Below are 13767 nucleotides of genomic sequence, written 5' to 3'. Positions count from 1 at the left end.
TAGACTATACGATGCACTATATGGAATTAAAAATTGTTTTAAATAAGACGGATAGTTGAAGAAAATGCATTTAAAAAGGCAACTAATTAAAATGTCTTCTAGATTTAGGTGTTTCTGGTGTGTTCCGATAGACAATATCTGCGTAATCTACTATTGGTAATATCAACTGTGAAACAATTCTTTTCCTGACATGCAGAGTGAAACAGTTAATAGAATCATATAATATTCTCAGGCAGTAGTTTATTTTCTCTATGACTGAGTCAATGTGGGGTATGAAAGAAAGATGAGAATCAAGCCAGAGACCAAAGTATTTAAATTCCTCCACTTTCTCAAGCAGTGTCCCATCTAAGAAATTAATCAACAGATTGGTTAAATGCAAAAGGTCAGAGCAAAGTAAGGAATATTTTGAAAGATGAATAGCACAAAGTTTGTCATGAAGGAGGTAGTGGGGGCATCCATGTAGCATAGTGGTCTATTCCGTTGCCTGCCAAACATGAGGATCGCTGGTTCGAATCCCCGTGTTACCTCTGGCTTGGATGGGCATCCCTCCCTACAGACACAATTGCCGTGTCTGCGGGTGGGAAGCCGGACTTGGGTATGTGTCCTGGTCGCTGCACTAGCGCCTCCTCTGGTTGGTCAGGGCGCCTGTTCGGGGGGGAGGGGGAACAGGGGGGAATAGTGTGATTCTCCAACGCACTACGTCCCCCTGGTAAAACTTCTCACTGTCAGGTGAAAAAGAAGCGGTTGACGACTCCACATGTATCGGAGGAAGCATGTGGTAGTCTGCAGCCCTCCCCGGATCGGCAAAGGGGGTGGAGTAGAGATCGGGAGGGCTCGGAAGAGTGGTGTAATTGGCCAAGTACAATTGGGGGGGGGTAGTGATCAACCATGTCTCACCGACGAGATGGCACAGGTGCTCATCCAGGCTCTGGTCATGTCCCGGCTGGACTACGGCAACTTCCTCCTTGCTGGCGCCCCGGCCTCAGCCATCAGACCTCTGGAGCTTGTTCAGAAAGCTGCAGCTCGTCTGGTGTTCAGCCGCCCTAAGTTCTCCCACACAACTCCCCTTCTCATGTCCCTACACTGGCTCCCAGTAGCTGCTCACATCCAGTTGAAGACTCTGGTGCTAGCCTACAGGGCAGTGAAAGGAACAGCTCCTTCCTGTCCCCAGGCCATGGTCAAGCCCTGCACCCCCGTCCGACCACTTCGCTCTGCCGCCTCGGGACGCCTGGTTGCCCCGTCTCTCAGAGGCCCCTGCTGCCGACTGACCCGGTCACGGCTCTTTTCTGTCCTGGCCCCACAGTGGTGGAATGAACTCCCCACTGATGTCAGGACAGCGGAGTCGCTGCCCATCTTTCGGCGCAGGTTGAAAACCCACCTCTTTAAGAGCTACTACCCTGTTACTTGCTCTTAGCACTTATTGTATTCGCTCATTAAAAAAAAAACTCTTTCTTGCACTTTTACTTTAGCACTGGTTTTGCTCTTAGATGCTTGTTTAGATGCACTTATGACCTCTGATGACTAGTAGTTCTCCTGATTTCCTACATTAAATGCACTTATTGTAAGTCGCTTTGGATAAAAGCATCAGCTCAATGACTGTAATGTAATGTCAAAAGCCTTTGTAAGAGCTATAAATGTTGCGCTGTAAGCATATTGTTTTCAAGTGAAGAGAATGTAGTGAAGTTAGGTCTGAAACCAGATTGGTATGGAGATAACATGTGAAAGTCATTGACATATTGAGATAGTTGATTAAATATTAGCTTTTCAAACACGTTTGCTATACTGTTAATTATGGAAATAGGTCAGTAGTTATTGAGATCAAGAGGGTTACCACCTTTGTGCTATGGGGTAAGTGGCACATTTCCAAACTGATTGAACCTCACATGTAGATAAAGATAAATTAAATAAGTCAGACAAAGGATATGCCAGAACATAAGAGGCAAGCTTAATGAACTTAATCTCCAAACCATCTGGACCAGCACCACTACCTGAGCTTAGATCACAAATAACCTGCTGAATATCAATTGGATGGAATCTTCTAAAGGAGAAGGAGCTACCACGTTTGGAGTTGTTCAGTGAAATATCAGAATAGGGAAAATCAGAAAATTGTGGACTGCAGACAACTTCATTATTAACTCTTAAGTGATAGAGCTTTTGGTGGATTTATTGATTATACTGTTCTGTTCCAAAACTGTTTAGGATTATAAAAATCATTAGCCAAAGAGTCTTTATAATGATTAGATTTAGCATTTCTTGTTTTGTTTGTACATATGTTCCTTAAATTTTTATGTGCATTCCAATCAGCAGAATCCTTTGTTGAGCCATGTTTTTCCCAGGCCTTATCTCTCTGTTTAAAGAGACTTAGAAGATCACCAATAATCCAAGGTGTACCTTTAACCTTAATTGTTGTCCAGGGGGCGTGTTTGTCTATAGCATTAATAAACTCGGTATAAAAGCAGTTCCGTGCATCTTCAACAGAAGGTATTACCTGAAACCTGTCCCAATTTATGGCAATTAAATCTTGAGGGAAAAGTTCAGTATTAATATTTTTACAGTCTTACCTTGATGCATGACGATGCATGACGGTTCTTGAGTGTCCCCATCTGCTGATTGGATAGGGGTAATAGTTTGCTTCCTGGAGCCATATATGGCTTTGATTATATCATAGAAGCCCTGTGTGTTATTGCGGTCTCCAAGGTTTTAGATTTATTGTGCCTTCTGCACCCACCAGGTGTCTTCCATGATCTGGAGAGGAATGCTGGGTTGCAACTGTTGCTTTGGCAAAAGTGTCTTTCAGGGTGGAGGATCCAGGGTTGGGCAGCAGAGCTTTGTAGGCTTCATGTTTTGTTTGCAGGAGTGGTTGTATTTCGGTAGTTGTTATCAAACCAGCCCTGGTGACGTTTCTTTGACAGACCAAGCTTCCGAGGCTGCACTGTGGGTAGCCGTGCACAGAACTTAGCAGTCAATGGAGTCCTCCTGAACTTGATCATGGTTTCTTGCAAGGAGCTGTCGGAGGTTATCTGTGGTGCTGGGGTTGTTCAGTTCTGTGCAGCTGAGTTTTCTGTTTGGGGCTGTCCTTGGGTGATGGGGTTGAATATCCATGAGGAATTTGGATCTGACCACAAGATGAGCAGTGCAGCACTAAGCCTCACGCACGACTTGGAGGGTAAAAACATCTGATCTGTCCTTTTGATGGACAATGATGTAATCCAGGAGGTGTCAGGGTTTTCAGCGGGGGTATTGCCAGGTGGTTTTGAGCCTGTTCTTCTTTTGGAAGACGGCATTGGTAATGACTAGGTGATGTTCTGCACAGAGGGAGAGGAGCCAGAGCCCATTGCTATTCATTTTCCCCACTTCATGCTGGCCAAGGACTTTACTCCCTACAAGATGCTCTGTGCCCAATGTAGCATTGAAGTCTCTCATGAGTATGATTTTGTCTGTAGTCTGGATTTTCTGGATGATGGAGTAAAGACCGCTGTAAAATTCCTTTTGATGTTATGCTCTGCATCCAGGGTTGGTGCATAAGTGCTGATGAAGGTGAAAGAGCATCCCTTTGTAAGGGGAATACACCATTTTGTCAGACTTTCATTGATGTCATAGGGGGATTCTGGAATGTGCTGCAGCAGTTGGGTCTTTACAGCAAAGTTGACTCCATGGAGGTGACGTGTGCCTTCGGGGACCCCTTTCCAGATGAAAGTGTACTCTGCACTGACTTCTGTGAGGGAGTGCTCTCCGTGTAGCCTGGTCTCACTGAGTGCTGTGGTGTCAACTTCGGAAGCTAAAGGGCCACAAGTGCTGTTCTGCTGCCGAGGAGACACACTGCTCCATCTTGCAATCTCAACAACCATCACCCCATTGCCACCTGTGTGGATGGTTTGGCTAGGCACTCCCAGCCACATCCTTGTCTTGTACCTGTCGCCATTCCATATCGCCACAGCACTTTTTTTGGGGGGGGGGGCTTGCGCTTGGAAAAGATTAGGGTGAGGGTGTGGGTGCGCAGTCCTCACTGCCACCATCTTCGCTCCACCAGACAGACTCCCTGTGGCATGGGGAGCTCACGACGACCTTTGTCTTGCTGGAGTGGCAGGGGACTGCTGGTGGTCTGTCTGCTGGACTCCGCCAGTGCCTATCCCCAGCTGCAGAGTTTAAGTCAGGGTTTACTCCCCTAGCCATCGTACCTCCAAAGGTTTACCCACGTGGCAGTGGGGCACTGGTTAGTGAAAACACCTCTAGAGACCACTGCAGCTCCGAGATCCCCTACTGACTGAGCAAGGAGTCGCAAAACCCCAGTTACCAAGGGAGAGTTATACCATTGCTTACTGGACCCTGGCTGGGGTGGCCAGCGGCAGAATCTAAGACTGCCCTAGACGCATCACAATACCCTGCTGGCAATACAGCTGGCCAACCCACAGATACACACACACACACACAAAGACACCAGTGACAGATTGATTTCTCTCTGTCATGTTAGTGTATTTGTCTCATGTTGAATGACTTCATGTCCTAATAGAATCTAGTAGGGTGATATTTCATCCTCTCTCTCTCTCATGCACACAGTCTTTCTGTGTCTCTCGCTCTCTACCTGGTTTCAAGTGTCTTTCTCCGCACCTCTCCTCACTTACTCATGAATTTTGCAGATCTTATTACCTGCCCATTCTTGTCCATCTTCCCTAGAAAGCTTCTGTCACTGCTCCCTGCTGTAGGCTTCAGTCTTCAATGATGTCACTGAATGGCAAATGAGATGAGAGAACAGTATAGACATCTATGGAAAGGCAGGGCCACGTCTCTGTGGGGTGGGAGCAGGCAGAACATGCTAGCGCGGGGTGCAGCTTTAGCCCCAGTTTGTAGATTCCCATTCATACCACATATTTCATCCCACATCGGTGGTATTTTTTTTTCCTTTACATTTATTTACTTGTGGTGGCTGCCTCAGACATGGACATTTTCCATCACTATGAGAAATGAATTGCAAAATCATCAACTATCGCTACATCAATTCTCTTGCCTGCTCAAAGTCCACCCCAAAGAATATTTACATGTACAATTACAGCACAATAGTCCTTACAGCATAGTAGAAATATCCAAATGACAGCCACTGTAAAAGTGTAATACTTAATTAGATTGTGGAATGAATATACGGTAAAATGTTGAGATATATTGATAGACATCTATTAATCATTCACAATAATCACTCAAATTAGCAGGGGGGGGCAGGCGTAGAAACAGCTGTTAACGGTTTGCAGCTCACTCTCTGTCTCTTGCTCTCTGTCTCGTTGACTGTCCCTTCACCTCCCTCTCATTTCCCTTCTGTCTGTGGATTGCTAGAATCTGGAGAAACGGAATTAGGGCCTAAAATTCTATTCATGACCACGAAAAGCAAGCAGGCTAAGACACTGAACCAAGAGACATGTTCTGTCTGTCTGTCGATCTCCTGCGCTCTGTTTCAGTACTACTGACGGCACCGTTATCGCCACCCTGTTGATCTGCCGAAACAACTTGGTCTGACTGACCTACTGGAGACGAAATTCAACAAATTTGATTCTTTTTCTTTTTTTGGGGGGGGGGATTTTCCCCCTTTTTCTTCCAATTGTGCTTGGCCAATTACCCCACTCTTCCGAGCCATCCCGGTCATTGCTCCACCCCCTCTGCCGATCCGAGGAGGGCTGCAGACTACCACATGCCTCCTCTGATACATGTGGAGTCGCCAGCCGCTTCTTTTCACCTGACAGTGAGGAGTTTCGCCAGGGGGACGTAGCACATGGGAGGATCACACTGAGGCGCTAGTGCAGCGGCCAGGACAAATACCCACATCCGGCTTCCACCCACAGACACGGCCAATTGTGTCTGTAGGGACGGCGGACCAAGCCGGAGGTAATGCGGGGACTCGAACCGACGATCCCTGTGTTGGTAGGCAACGGAATAGACTGCCATGCCACCCGGGTGCCCTCTAAATCAGAATTATAATGCATCCAAAGTAGGCAAACAAGTGATTTACGAGTGACTTCAATAGGAAATAAACGAATGACGGAACAGATCGCATTAAATGTTGCATAAAACTTACTTACAGATTCTGATAGTGACAAAGTAGTAGGTGCCGGAGCCAATCAAATAGGTGCCGGTCCCAGTCTGGGAGGTCCCGGATCCAGTTGTGGCAGGATCCGTTCCGGTAGGATCCGGGACAAATCAAGCCCTGCTAGCGTCCTTGCACCGAGGTTCATATTTCAAATTCCGATGATGCCTCTCGCTCCGCTGGGCGTCACATGGAATCCCAGCGGCGACGCTCCTGGGTGGGGAAGCCGGCAGGGGAAAAGTGGTCAGAGACTCCATGTGTGGTGAAGGATGCATGGCTAGTCTATGCCGTCTCCAGTTCCCGTAGGGATCATGGAATAGTGGGACCAACGGGAATTGTACGTGTCAAATTTGGATGGAGAGGGAAAAAAATATTGCGCTGGAGTTTTCTTAAGTTGTGCTTTGCTGGTCAGCCCTGGTGTGTGTGTGTGTGTGTGTGTGTGTGTGCATGTGTAATGAATGTGAAATTGTCCTTCACGGGTTGTGTTGGTTTTATTCTTTTTTGGCAGTTTACTAAACTTCAGGCAGTTCCAGAGCATTGTTCAGTGGAAAGTCAAGCACTTGTGAGTTGATAGGAAACTGGTTTCTTTTTCTTCGTCTTTGTGTGTGTGTGTGTGTGTGTGTGTGTGTGTGTGTGTGTGTGTGTGTGTGTGTGTGTGTGTGTGTGAGAGAGAGAGAGAGAGAGCGAGAGAGGTAGTATACATGTACTCTGAACAATTTCCTTTTTCCTGTTCCTCTCAAAAGGATACTGTTACTTGGACGTGGCAAGGTCCTGGAGCGTAAGTATCGCATATACACACACACACACACACACACACACACACACACACACACACACACACACACACACACACACACACACACACACGTGTGTGTGTGTGTATATGGTTAAATAAAGGACATAGTGCTCTGGGGGAGTTCTATATTATACCATCTGTTCAACGTTTTCTCCATTTATCTCATATGTGATATTACTTCTCTCTCTAGTTATACTACCCCAGTTCTTGTTTTTTCCCCATGGCTTTATGTATAGATTAAAAGAAAAGATTTCTTCTTTAGGTTCAAAATCCTGTGGCTTACTCTGTGCCAAATACATAACCCTATGGAAATAGAGGTGAGTGATTCAGCGACAGTTCTCGTTCCATCCATGTTCTCCTCTTCTGCTCACGACGGAGAGATGATGTCCGACTTCTCTCTCCTCAGTATCTACCTGTGTACACTCCTTCAGATGAAGAAAAAAGCGACGCTGCTTTGTTTGCCAATAACGTCAGGCAGCTCATGGCCAGGTGAGTAGTGTCTCTGAGCGGTGCCGTGTCTTTGATGGACTCGCAGCCGCGTTGATTTTGTTATGTTTGCACCTGTGTGTTTGCACAAGAGCTGGTTTGTATTCATGGTAGGTTCAATCTTCATCACAGTGCGCTGAAGCTGCCGCTCACAGACCTGTCCTTCGACGACTGCCAGCTGAGTCTGTCACGGGGCCCCCTGGGTATCCCCTCCAACAGCAGCCTGCTGACGTTCAACCGCCTGGTGTGTCGTTTGGGGTAGGTGAACAAGAACTGGGCCGACTGGTCTGGTTGTAAATGGGTGTGGTTGAGACTGACGGACTAAAGTTGATGCAGTACTGACATCTAGTGGTGAAAGGTTAGACTCACATGAACTGAGCAAATGGCCAACTGTGCACTTGGATGCTTGATGGGACTTCACTGTTCCCAGCAGTTGCGTCGCATGACATGGACAGGTTGTCAAAGCTGATTTTTCTAAGCTGTGTTAAGCATTCAAGTACTCTTCTGCAGGTACTGAGGCTTGATTTAATGTGCTCGTTTTTCCACTGCTCCACTTTGTTATTTTTGAGCTGGTTTCAGGAGTTCGGGTTAATAACAGACAAAAATATGAATATGAATATAAATTTGGCTGTAAGGTAGCTTGCAATGCCAAGAATTTTGCATGCAAGTCTTAAGTTCAGGTTGCAATGGGTTATATGGGTAACAGGGTGACATGCATGCAAGAGTAAACTTATTGCCATATTTTTTATTTAAACTTTTTTTTGCGTTGTGCTTGCAGGCTGAGAGCAGGGACCACAGACCAGATGCTGGAGCAGCAGGCTACCAGAGCCAGAAAGCTGCATGATGACAGGCTGGGCCAGGAGGACTTTGCCCTGTACCTCAACCTGCCAATCACAGATACACTCTCACAAGTGCACAGCCTCTTCAACCAGGTGCACACGCAGGTTCCTCATTTTGAGTTTAAACCACTGTGAAATCAAGTGTTTATAATGATAACACGTTGGAGCTGAGCATCACTCAAACCATGTGGCTCTCCTTTCATCCAGCAAAAAGTGATGGCCTATGTGTACCATTATTCTATGGTCAGTCATGTAATGTCCAGCGAAAGGCACCAAACACAGCAAGTCGGTGTCTCTGGAACAAGGGATTGAAAGAGAGAGCGAGAGGAGCCAACCAAAAGAGGAAAAGGGCAGTGGGTTAAGACCTAGAGAAAAATGGCTAATGGCTATTGATAAGGATGATCAGAAATCTGTTATTTAACACATAAATTCATCAGCTCAAGGTGTTAGATAGGCTTCAAGGAGCAGCTGAAAGGATGCAAGAGAAGATAAGTGACATTTAGGATAATGTGACAGTTCTGCAGCATATGAGAAAAGGATGAAAGTAGCATCAAAACGAAAATGTGGGCGACAGGAAGTTGATAGATTATCAAGGAAGGTGTAGGCCTGCTGTAATGGACAGGAGTCAGGTCTGAGTGTTTCAGCTTGTGTGTGAATGCCTGCTCTGAAATATGGCACAAGGTATTGATACAATGCTAACCATAGCAGTACAATCTGTCTGCCCGTCCTGCTGATAACTCGTGCTGTCAGAGAACGTGTGATGCTGATTCTACTGATAGTTTAACTGGGAAAACAGTTGTGAAGCTCAGTTTCTGCAGAGCAAAGGGAACACATTAAAGGTGGCTTTGCCATGTGCTCTCGTGATAAACAAGAGCTGCACAGTGCAGCACAGTCACCCATGCTCCATCAGCTCATTCACCAAGTGATTAAAACATGTCCATTCTCATTTCTTCCAGGATGGAGATGGACGGATTGATATCAGGCAGTATGTACTCGCCCTGTCTGTCGTTCGCCGACCATTTAAAGCCATGGAAACCCTCAAACTGGCCTTTAAGGTGGGTGCTTTCCATTTTCTAAGTCTCATTACAAGTTGGAGCTGTTTTGGGACATCCGGGTAGTGTAGCGGTCTATTCCGTTACCTGCCAACACAGGAATCGCCAGTTCAAATCTCTGTGTTACCTCTGGTTTGGTCAGGCGTCCCTACAGACACAATTGGCTGTGTCTGCGTATGGGAAGCTGGATGTGGGTATGTGTCCTGGTTGCTGCACTAGTGCCTCCTCTGGTTGGTCGGTGTGCCTGTTCAGGGGGGAGGGGGAACTGGGGAGAATAGTGTGATCCTCCCATGCACTACATCCCCCTGTTGAAACTCCTCACCGTCAGGTGAAAAGAAGCGGCTGGTGACTCCACATGTATCGTAGGAGGCATGTGGTAGTCTGCAACCCTCCCTGGATTGGCAAAGGGGGTGGAGAAGCGACCGGGACGGCTTGGAAGAGTGGGGGTAATTAATTGACAAAGTACAATTGGGAGGAAAAAGGGGTGGGGGAATCCAAAATTTTTTTTTTGAACTGTTTTCACCCAGCATTTGTGGTGTAATCTTAGATGTATGCGAGTGAGGAAAATGGGACGGTTGAGGAGGAGGACCTGGACACCATCTTGAAAACAATGTTGGGAACGACGGAGGTGGATTTGACTCGACTCTTCGTAGCGGTGGACCCAGACATCACAGGGAAGTTTACATACGGTAGGTCAGAAGACAGTTATATTACAACACAGAATTTGCCTGAGGAAGCTCTGATTGATTGAAACGTCGCCACCCAATAAATTCGTTTTGGGAGCATTTCCGTGTGCAGACCTTACTGCTTTGTTCTAGTTTAGCAGTTTTCGTTTTGCACCTTAATAATGTTTTCTGGTTGTGCACATACTTGGTTCCGCTTCTTTAACACAGAATACTCTCAAAGATTCTGTGTTCAGAGTTGAAACAACTCTATGGGGCTGATGGTGACTGATGACAGTACTTAATTTAAATGTCTTGAGGCATGCTCAATAATCCAGGTAAAAAAAAATCAAAGAAGGTTGAATCGGTTGATCTGGATAAAACGTTTATTGACAGAGATGTTTTATCACTCATCTGGCCCGGTTCTCAACTGGTTTAGAACATACCCTTAGGACAGGCAGTTCTTTGTGTCTGTTGGAGACTTTGCCTATGACAAAGTGGGTATAATGTGTGGGGTACCCCAAGGTTCGATTCTTAGACCACTACTATTCAATCTCTATATGCTCCCACTTGCACATGTTATACAGAAACACAAAATAAATAACCATTATGCAGATGATTCACAACTGTACATTGCCCTATCTCCTGATGAACTAGATCCCATAGATTCCCTAATTCAGTATATTGACGATATTAATCTATGGATGTCAGAAAACTTTTTACAACTGAAAAAAGACAAGACAGAAATACTTATTTTTGGGGCAAAGACTCAGGAGACAGAATTGCAGCTCATCGCAGCTCTCTGTCTCTGGAGTGCAAAAGCAAAGTTAGAAATCTTGGTGTAATCATAGACAGTGATCTAAATCTTAAGAGCCACATCAATCATCTCACAAGATGAGCCTTCTACCATCTTAAAAACATTTCAAAACTAAGGGGCTTTCTATCAATATCAGACTGTGAGAAATTAATCCATTCACCAGCCTCCCAAAATCAGTTGTGCGCCAACTACAGGTAATTCAAAATGTGGCAGTACATGTTCTCACTGGAACTAAGAAGTATGAGCACATTACACCTGTTCTTAGATCTCTGCACTGGCGCCCCGTTAAAACTAGAATTGATTTTAAAATTCTGTTAATTGTATACAAAGCGCTAAATGGCCTTGCACCACGCTATATAAAAGACATGTTAATTCCCTATAAACCAGCAAGAACTCTCAGGTCCAATGGCAGTGGTCTTTTAACCATCCCTCTTGCTAGGTCTAGAGCAGGGGAAGCTGCATTCTCTATTTACGCCCCAAGTAGATGGAATGCCCTGCCTGAGGACCTGAGAGAGGCCCCCACACTGGACACATTTAAAAGCAGGTTAAAAACCTTACTTTTTTAAAACAGCCTACAGCTAAATTCATAGTGTGTGTGTGAGTGTGTTTTATATATTTTGCTATTTTTATATATTCTGCTCTGTTGATACTTTTAATTAATCAGTGTTTATGGCACTTTTATTTATTTTACTAACTCAGTTTCAAACTTGTCTGTACTTTTATAAAATTTGCCGGTACTTTTATTTTTTTGTGAGGGGGGGGTTTATTGTTTTATTGTGTGAAGCACTTTGTGTTACATAGTTTGTATGAAAAGTGCTATACAAATAAAATCTGATTGATTGATTGATCAAGCTAATGCTCCTTTTCCACTACATGGTACAGGCTCGACTCAATTCCACTCGACTCACTTCTGCGTCGTTTTCCATTACCGTAACAGTACCCCCTCAGTGTAGCTGGTCGTCATAGCGATGCCTGGTTTTTCAATTTCAAAATTAAGATAACTCTGCTTCGACCGCGTCGGTATTTAAAAATGCCGGGTGATATCCCATGCGCGCATTGATCACACAAAATGATGCAGTGACACGTTTCTCTGACCAATCAGAGGTCTGCATTGATTATGGCACCCGCTCCAGTTTTTTCGGAACCTCGACAAAGGTGGTACCAGAATAGTGGTAACAGTTACCAAACCAAAATCCCGGTACTTCCCAGTGATGGAAAACGAAAGAAGTGCGAGTCGAGTCAAGTTGAGCTGGTACCATGTAGTGGAAAAGGGGCATAAGTGACCTCTTTAGTCTCAACTGACTGCAGGTATCTCCACCCTTATAAACAATACAGTGGCATAACCACCGAAACCAATGACCAGTTTCATATGCAAATATGGGTGTGACCATTAATTAGAGCTTCAATGGCCATGTGTACTATTCACAGAGGATTTGTGAATGTTTGCAATCACAGCATTGTAAGATGGCGACAGATGTACTCTTAGCCCCCCCCCCCTCCTCGGTTCAGGGATGGTCCTTCCCTCTTAGCATAGATGGCCTCTTTGACTCCCCGTTCAAACCAGCATTCCACCCTCTCAAGGATGTGCACATCCTCATCCTTGAAAGAGTGGCCACTGGTGTGTAGATGGGTGTACTGTGTTGTGCCATTCTTTTGGCCAGCGTCTGTTTAGTTTCCCCAATGTATAAGTCACGGCAATCCTCCTGGCACTTAACCGTGTACACATAATGTTGCTCTGTTTGTGCCGGGGGAAACCGATCCTTGGGCTGGACAAATTTGTGGCGCAGCATGTTTTTGGGGTCTAAGTTGCTTTCAAACCCCAAAACACACTGCGCCAGAATTTGGTCCACCCCATGGATCAGGTCCCCCGGCACAAACAAAGAAATATAGCGTATGCGGTTAAGTGCCAGGAGGATTGCCATGACTTATACATTGGGGAAACTAAACAGATGCCGGCCAAAAGAATGGCACAACACAGAAGAGCTAACACGTCAGGTCAGGACTTCTCAGTCTACACCATCTACATGCCAGTGGCCACTCTTTCAGGGTTGAGGATGTGCACATCCTTGATAGGGAGGAACGCTGGTTTGAATGGGGAGTCAAATAGGCCATCTATGTGAAGAGGGAATGACCACCCCTGAACCGGGGGGGGGGGGCTAAGACTACATCTGTCGCCATCTTACAATGCTGTGATTGCAAACATTCCCAAATCCGCTGTGAATAGTACACATGGCCATGGTCACACCCATATTTGCATATGAAATTGGTCATTATGCCACTGTATTGTTTATAAGGGTGGGGATACCTGCAGTCAGTTTAGACTGAAGAGGTCACTTAGATGAGTGATGAAACATATCTGTCAATAAAAATTGTATCCAGATGAGCTGATTCAGCCTTCTTTGTTACTTACTTTAAACACAATTACTCCATCTTCTGCATTTCTCCTCTGTCCCTCTCATCTCCGCCTCTCCAGATGACCTCCACCATTTTATTAAGCAGCATCCAGACTTTGACCAGCAGTTCATCACCTACTCCAACGTCCCCCGCCGTGGCTGTTTCAGCCGGAGCAACGGCTACGACAGCCAGACCCACAAAAGGAAGAACGACTGAAGGATGGATCGAGACCTTCTTCTTCTTCTTTTTTTTTTTTGATCGTCTAACTTTGTGCCGTCTTCTCCGTATTACTCCAGCTAGCCAACAGCTTCTGTGCCTTTTGTGTCCGTGAGGGAGAGCGATGTGGCCGGAGCAGGGACGATTAAGGGGACGAAAAGCGGGCGGAGCTTGGGTGAAGGGTCAAAGAAAGAGGACAGGAAAGATTTTAAGGAAGTGGTAGGAAGGAAACGGTGAAACTCAGGTATGATGAGGAAACGGGGTGACAAGACGAGTGGAGAGACCTGTTGTGCACCGAGGTTGTAAACAGGGTAGTGCTCCAATTCAGCTGTCTGTTTTCCTCTGAGCTGTCTTTCTTTCTTTCTTTTCTTTTTCCTTTTATTTGGAAACTGCAAGTTGATCCAAGGGCGTTTTTTTTTTATTTAAATTTTTTTT

General features: G+C 45.6%; 1 protein-coding gene across 1 annotated transcript in view; it reads left to right on the top strand.

Moving 5' to 3' along the window:
- The window catches only part of lpcat1 (lysophosphatidylcholine acyltransferase 1), a 29801-nt gene extending 16469 nt beyond the window's left edge, over nt 1-13332 (top strand). Inside the window, exons 7-14 of the mRNA XM_056297966.1 lie at nt 6814-6848; nt 7129-7183; nt 7273-7355; nt 7485-7610; nt 8131-8284; nt 9148-9246; nt 9791-9932; nt 13196-13332. Of these exons, the coding sequence (XP_056153941.1) occupies nt 6814-6848; nt 7129-7183; nt 7273-7355; nt 7485-7610; nt 8131-8284; nt 9148-9246; nt 9791-9932; nt 13196-13332 (831 nt within the window). The remainder of the gene's footprint in view (nt 1-6813; nt 6849-7128; nt 7184-7272; nt 7356-7484; nt 7611-8130; nt 8285-9147; nt 9247-9790; nt 9933-13195) is intronic.
- Nucleotides 13333-13767: the final 435 nt, after the last annotated feature.

Source organism: Lampris incognitus, chromosome 18 (assembly GCF_029633865.1).
Source record: "Lampris incognitus isolate fLamInc1 chromosome 18, fLamInc1.hap2, whole genome shotgun sequence".
Lineage (NCBI taxonomy): Eukaryota > Metazoa > Chordata > Actinopteri > Lampriformes > Lampridae > Lampris > Lampris incognitus.
This window is presented reverse-complemented; position numbering and strand designations above follow the sequence as displayed.